General features: G+C 41.1%; 1 protein-coding gene and 1 long non-coding RNA gene across 10 annotated transcripts in view; one reads left to right on the top strand and one right to left on the bottom strand.

Annotated features, from left to right (window-relative positions):
- Window positions 1-7,297, bottom strand: part of crebbpb (CREB binding lysine acetyltransferase b) — a 52,944-nt gene that overhangs the window by 11,220 nt on the left and 34,427 nt on the right. For 6 of the 9 annotated variants that reach the window (XM_032536939.1, XM_032536947.1, XM_032536944.1 and 3 more), the window contains exons 6-16: window positions 6,752-6,991; window positions 6,528-6,627; window positions 5,935-6,072; window positions 5,700-5,817; window positions 5,319-5,493; window positions 4,700-4,762; window positions 4,226-4,347; window positions 3,279-3,461; window positions 2,753-3,133; window positions 2,416-2,583; window positions 1,044-1,224 (exon numbers count right to left, since the gene is read on the bottom strand). In XM_032536939.1, coding sequence (XP_032392830.1) covers window positions 1,044-1,224; window positions 2,416-2,583; window positions 2,753-3,133; window positions 3,279-3,461; window positions 4,226-4,347; window positions 4,700-4,762; window positions 5,319-5,493; window positions 5,700-5,817; window positions 5,935-6,072; window positions 6,528-6,627; window positions 6,752-6,991 — 1,869 coding nt within the window. The remainder of the gene's footprint in view (window positions 1-1,043; window positions 1,225-2,415; window positions 2,584-2,752; window positions 3,134-3,278; window positions 3,462-4,225; window positions 4,348-4,699; window positions 4,763-5,318; window positions 5,494-5,699; window positions 5,818-5,934; window positions 6,073-6,527; window positions 6,628-6,751; window positions 6,992-7,297) is intronic. The other 3 variants (XM_032536946.1, XM_032536943.1, XM_032536940.1) reach the window with 1 other exon arrangement.
- The window catches only part of LOC116702634 (uncharacterized), a 37,668-nt gene that overhangs the window by 4,782 nt on the left and 25,589 nt on the right, over window positions 1-7,297 (top strand). The gene's annotated exons all lie outside the window — the stretch shown is intronic.

The following is a 7,297-nucleotide window of genomic DNA, read 5'->3' on the forward strand; positions in this document are numbered from 1 at the left end:
CCAACTAGCTACTGCTCCCAATAAGTGACGAAATAACGCCACATGTTCCTATTTAGATGTTGTGATTTGTATAGTCACAGCGGGTACAAATAACAAGGTCACATGAAACAAAGCCATATTCTAACCACATACTAACTGGGAACTACATTCTCAGAAAGGTGAAGCACTGCTACTTGGGTGGAGTGATTTGCTCGCAGAACCTGAGAAGCCCAGTCACGGAGCAGAGAGTTTGCCTGGAGTTTACTCGGCGTTGGAGTAACAGAGTCAACAATTACTAGATACTAAAACACGCATTTTCACCCCAGAATAAGATGAGCGATGCTGGAGCTAACGCTCATGACTGTAGCCTTTACCTTGCTAATGAATGGGATTCCACATATACACCACCAGTCCGTGTTTGATCTGATTCTCCCCTCGACCTCAGTCTGTTTGGCATTTTATCTATCGGCTTCCAAAATTTGTAACTCCTTGTCTGTGTATTTTGGCTCAAAAATATATTTTCTAGATCTTGGTTTGATAATCAAGTAAAACTCCAACTCCTTAAAGTCAGCCATCATCACCAGTGTTGTTCGCTACTAGCTAGCTATTCACATTGGTTTTGTTGACTGAAGTAACTGTGCTTTTTGGTGTTGTTAAAAATGCTGGGGTTATAGCACACACGGAGATGAGAAGGGTATTTATCAACCTGTCTAACTCTGGGGCTAACGGTGAATAAGCTAAAGTCCCAATAAGTCGGCATGTTCTTTTAACTCTCAGACACAGGCATAACATTTTGTCTTGTTAAATGGATTTCACTGCAACATGAGCTGAAATAAATATGTGCAATAGTATACTATATATATATATATATATATATATATATATATATATATATATATATATATATATATATATATATATATATATATATATATATATATATATATATATTTTTTTTTTTTTTTCCTGGAATATTGTGAAACAAATGACACATCTTCCAATTTTTGTAACACAAAATATAAAACCACAAAACGTTTTATATACAAAGAGATCTGTGTTTTTACTTTTTTTCCGGTTCTGAGTGGTGGATGTGGTTGATGTGCCATTGGCCCCACTTTCCTCTTCTTCTTTGGGTTCTGCCTTAATCTCAGACTTCTTTTCCTCAGTTTCCATTGGTTCCTGCTTTGGCTCTGCTGCATCTGGCTCCTCCTTCTTCATCAGCGGGGGTTTGGTTTCATCATCCTGCCATATGAACACAACCAGGGTTAACCAGCAATCCTATGATGCTGAACCAAGCAACAATTAGGGCTGCACGATGTGGATAAAAAGTCATTTTGCGAATGCAATTTACAATACCGCAATTGCAATCTACTTAGTATCATGCGACTACTTGCTAGATTATAAAAAGGAAAATACACAAAATTCCAACATCTTGAATATGTGTATTTAACTTATGGTTATTTAACTATTTAACTTAACTTGAGCATACAAAGTTAAACAGGCATAAGGAGAAATACTTAAACAAGAAAAGTGCAATACCAAAAAACTTTCCAAAATAGAAATTTTTACACTGCTCAACAGTACAAATGAATTAAATAGATCAATATATTAAAAAATATAATAACTAGTGATTAAGTTACAAAATAGAATCTGTACAACCTCTTCTTAAAAGTCTGCATGCTCTGAAACCTTCTACACTTATGATATTCACGTGAACACACTCAACACACACGCTAGTGCCTAAACAGACTGATTGGTCGCATCTTTCGTGGACGTTGTTTTGAGGATAGCGCTTAATACATCCAAGGCGTAGCATAATTCAGAGGGCATATTCAACGAAGATTCAGCGCAGGACCATAGATAAGGCATTAGTGAGAGCGAGAACGGCAGGTGTGCTGAATGAGTGATGTCAGTGTCTGAGTGGTAAAGCAAGCGGAGAGAGTGACCGTGAGCGCTGTTGGACTTAACATGAGACTGTGAGAGAGAAAGGCGAGAGGATAAAGAGATAGCAAGACGATGTAAAGGGAATTAACAGTGAACAATAAAAAAATATATGCTTCTTAAGACACAGTGGCTTCATATCTCGTCAATTCTGTCAGTAAACTGAAGACTGTGTCACGCACACAGCACACCTTTTTGTTTACTTAAATTTCACAATTTGTATGTAATCGCAGAGTATGACATTGTGATTAGATTAATCGTGCAGCCCTTGAAATAATCAAGTATTTAATTGTTTTACTTGTTCTTTTTCACCTTTGGGAGCCACTCCCACAAGTCATATCTACTTTTTTGGACATGGAATTTGAGCAGAAGTGGTTGGCTGTGGTGGGCTGAGTTTATAATAACGGGACCAAACAGTAAATGGCTTCTGGTCAGGCCTACAGTAGCCACAAGCCATGTTCTTTCTGTTAATAATTTTATAAATCCTAAACATACCTCTATTTTTATATCTGGCTGCTTCTTTCCAGAGTTGCAGTCATCTTCTTCCTCTTTTACTTCAGGTTTGGCTTCAGTGCTGCTCGGCAAGGCCTGCTGGGAGCTCAGCTCAGCCACAGAGGCTGGAGTGGGCACCCGGTTATCTATACTCGCTGCTGCCTGGGACAACTTTGAGGGAAGAAGGAAGATACAGTGATCCACAGTGATCTTCTCTAAACAAAATCTTGACATTTCATTACAATTAGTTTGGTCAAAAAAACTTTTCAACAGCTTTAACAGGAGATTGCAAACTAACACAAGGGCTATGGTTAGTTTTCAATAAGAACCAGTATCTCACCGGTGTGCTTGGATGCTGTGCCTGCACTGAAGTGGGCTGCTGCATCTGGCTGGGGGGTTCTGTCTGCGCCTGCAAGGGGGTGAGTGGCTGGGAGGGGTCAGGTGTGCCCATGGCTAAGGGGGGGCCAGGGAGGCTACTGGGTATGTGAGTTGGGGTGGAGGAGGGCCCACCCGTGGAGGCGGGAGTAGAGGGCCGAGGTGGCACCTGGGCCTGTACAGAAGCATGGTGCTGCTGCTGCAGCTGCTGCTGCTGAGGCTGCAGGCTGGCAGAGGCATTAGATGGAGGGGTGGTACCCAGGGTGGGCTGGACTGCAGGGCCACAGGGCAGCTGGGCGCCAAGGGATCCCAGTGCATTCAGAGGGAGGTTAGAGTTCTGTGGTTGCTGGAACAAAGAGGGCTGGACAGTTAGCATACCAATACACACCATTCATACAGCAGCCAACATGTTGACACTCATTTGGCAGACAAAAAAATGCAAGGAGCACTAAAAGCGCTAGGAGCATACAACAAAGCACAAGTCTCCTCACCTGTGTGACAGCAGCCTGTGATATGGGCTGGCCCAAGCCTACATTCAAATTCATTGCTCCACCTGCAGTGAACTGACCCTGTGGCAGGAACTGGCCCTGATTGGCTGGCTGAGCTACCATGTTATTAGCATGACTACCCATCATTCCTTGAGTCTGAGGCATCCTTGAAGGGGACATACCCATCTGAAAAAGAGGAGTAAATAGTTGTAAACCATGCTTTAGACACTGCCATGATTTAATTACAGATTAGTTATTGAAATCAAGGTGACTAGTTAATAGGGCTGAAACGATTCCTCGAGTAACTCAAATGATTTAAACTAAATATATAATGTAATAAACGGTGTACTGCTCACTGTGTTCTGCACGGATGATTATTATTACTGTGACTTCCAAAATAAAGGGAAAGACCGTAAATAGTGAGGGACTAAGAGAAGAGACAAGCAGGAGAAAACTACAGTTTCATTTCAACTCTGAACTAGCTTACCATTACCACAATAGCACCAAGTCAATAATACAGCAACTCAACAAAAAACATCTAGTCTACTCATCAAAATTAGGTTATTAGTTATTGGAGTACCAAAGCTCAGCGCTGCTGAGGATTAAGTTGAGATTATGTTAAATTGCAGTCTTTTTCTGTTTTATGTTGTTTGTTTTTACTGTTTCGTATATATATATATATATATATATATATATATATATATATATATATATATATTTTAATATGGAACTATTATTCTGAATCTCAATAGGATTATTTGCTGGTAAAATAAAGGTTAATAAAAAATTAAAAAAAATACCATTGCAGGACATGGATCTGACACAAGTAAATCACAGTTGTATGAATGATTAAGCTACACCAAACTTAACTTCCCAAATATAAAAGCAAGTAAATCTGTAGTGGTAACCACAATTTAATAAAGCAGGGAGACAGAGGGGTAAGATCTAACCGCTGGGACGGAGCTCATGTTCATCTGCTGTGGATGGTTCATGGGGGAGGGAGCACGTGCTCCCATGGGTGCCTGAGACATCTGCGCATTCTGCATCGCCATTGGGTTAAACTGATTGATTCCTGTGGGAACACGGGAACACACACACACACACACACACTTTTATATACATGTACTTGGGAGTTGTTATTTAATATTCAATGTCCTACTGGGCTGGCAGAGGCGCAGAACCAGCTCAGTTTGACAACATAGCTCTAACAAATGTATTTAGCTTTAGCTGGTTAAACAATCAGATGAGCACAAGAAACTTAAAACCTACTTTACTGTTGAAATGCTGACAAAATTTCTTTGTAACATTTGAACATCAATACATTGGCAAACTTAAAAACTAAGACGGTTAGCCAAAAAGGACATATGAAGTTCTTTTTTCTCTCTCAAAAACCACCGCTAAGAAAGCAAAGAATGAACACATACCTTGGGGCACCTGCATACGGTTCATTATCTGATTTGGCATGTTGGGCATAGGCACAGGTCCATCTGAGAGAAGACAGGATAAAAAAGTGTTCATTTATAAGTAGCTATCAGTTACAGAAATGCTTTGTTCTTGTATTAACTGAGAACTGCAGAATAGTTAGATTAAGCCAATATTCAAAACCCTAAAGTGTCTTTCCCCTTTAGTATTTTGTCACCCAGAATGTAGAGTAGGGCTGCTCAAAAAATACACCACAGGGTTAGCTAACGTTAACTGTTCCCAGACAACGAAGTTGGTTTTCCCTTTTTTGCTCACCAAACGCTGCTGTGGCTGCCCTCCTTCTTCTATCTTTACTCGCACTGAGTTTTTAAATTCCAGCGGGTGCACAAAACTTGCCTCCCTGACTTTATAGGCTTTTTGAGGGGCGGATGTGCGTGTGCAAGCGTGCAGATGTGCGCATGCACATCGTTCAGAACACATGACACAATAAGAGTGTTCTTGCAAAACAGAACATGGCAAAATAATCGTTTTTTCTCAATTATACATTTTTGGTGATTGTTGGGAGCCAAAATCAAAATTCAATTAATTGCACAGCCCTAGAGTAGGAATTTGACTACTAACTGGGAGATCGGACAGCCTGTCCTGGGCCCATGGCGTTGGGCTGAGCCATTCCACTTTGCTGAGGCCCAGCTGTGCCCACCATGCCAGGCTGTTTCTGGAGCCGTGAGCGCCTCTTCTCCTCCAATTCCTTCTGGATTTTGTAGATTTTCTCTGCCAGAAAGTGGTAATACTCATCCTAGTGAGAAAATGAGGAAAAAAAAGGCAAACAACATTTTAAAAAGAATAATACATTTTCTTCTTTCTGTCTCTGGTTTTGGTAAAAATTCTCTGCTCTCATAGTAACCAGAGAAATGCCTTAGAAGTTAAAGAACTTTAATGAAGACTTTCATCACTCAGGTCGTAATGGTGTGATAATAGAAACAAGTGTATTATATTAGTTACCCTGCTGTTAGCTGACTCGTACATGTCTCCCTCAACCTTGCGTGCATATGCCACCAAGTTCTCCATTCGCCGGTCCTTCAGTGCTGCAGGGTCTGGGGTGGGGAATATGGCTTGTACACTGAAGAGAGACAGCAGAGAAACTCAGAAACTCAGCAACAACCTGGATCACAAAGTTCTAGTCACCTATAACAAAACTTGAGTATGTATAATACGTCAGTTTCCTTTTTGGACTTACAGTTTATGCACCAGGTGGGTGCGCAGGTCCTGAGTGACGTGTTCATGCCAGGCCTTCCTTACCCCCGAAGAAGAGAGAGGGGTGGCCGCGGGCAGGTTTCCCATGCCTCCCACTACTGACCCATCTGGCATCAGTTGACTATAAGACAGAGAGAGATCATGAAACAGTTACTTACAAAATAATGATTATTGCTAATTCCATATATATGGTTTCATTAATAATAAAATGTGAACATAATTTTGTAAATATACATTGTTACACAATATTTGTGTCCTCCAAGGGGGCACTCAGAGCGCAGACCTCAGCGAAGGCATGCCCTATCTCACAATGTTAATGCAGTGTGAATTTTCCCAGTTAGAAACACATTTTCACACGTTTCCTATGCTACATGCTTGCACCAAGTTTCATGAAAATCAGGCCAGTAGTTTATCCTTAATCCTGCTGATGCACTGGATGGTGATTTGGTTGACATGACCAAATGAGAAGCCATAGAAATCATTATGCTGCATATGAATTAAATGGCAGCTACAGCAAACAGCATCATATCAGCACGGCCTTGTTTTGTGTGACATATGAAGGAAGAGAACGCTCACTTGTTGAGTGTGGATGGTAGAGAGGAGTCGGAGTGCATGCCAGCCTGGTCTGAAGAGGGGACACCCATGCCTCCTGCCAACTGGTTCATCTGATTAGTGCCTGATAAACACACATTGTTATTTACAAGGGTTTACAAGAAAACGGCTTGGTATCAGATTTATAGTATTGTTCTCATTTGTACGTAATCCTTTAAAATGGCAGTGAAGTCCTATCTATTCCATACCTAGTGGATTCAGATTTCGCAGCTGCTGGTGCTGGGTGCCTTTGGGGTTCTGCTGGGTGGGACCCTGGACCTGGGCAGGGGGCTGGTTGCCATAGGGCAGGCCAAGGGCAGCATAGGCTCTCTGCATGGAGCTGGGGTCGATGTGTGTTGCAGCACTGTTGATGGCTGTGGCGCTGGGCTGGCCAGGTACTGATGTACTGATGGCATTCTGCAGGCTAGCCCCAGGAGAAGTTAGCATGGCTGGAGGGAGAAGAGGAGGAAACAAATAAGTGGTTTGGCAACATTAAATAAAGCATTCAATAAATGCTCTGATATTTAAAAAGTGTACACATACAAGGGATTTAACTCTCTAAGGGGTTTGTTGCTCCCAATGTACATACAGAGAAATAGAAACATATTGCTTAAACAATGACAACAAAGCTGGTAAAGGTAAACAATTATTTTACTACTATGTACAGCTATTAATATGTTTAAAAATATATATACACACACGCATATAACAGTAACTATATACTCTGTATTCTCATCTCATTTTTTTTTTTTTTT

The sequence above is a fragment of the Etheostoma spectabile genome, chromosome 15, assembly GCF_008692095.1.
Source record: "Etheostoma spectabile isolate EspeVRDwgs_2016 chromosome 15, UIUC_Espe_1.0, whole genome shotgun sequence".
Classification (NCBI taxonomy): domain Eukaryota; kingdom Metazoa; phylum Chordata; class Actinopteri; order Perciformes; family Percidae; genus Etheostoma; species Etheostoma spectabile.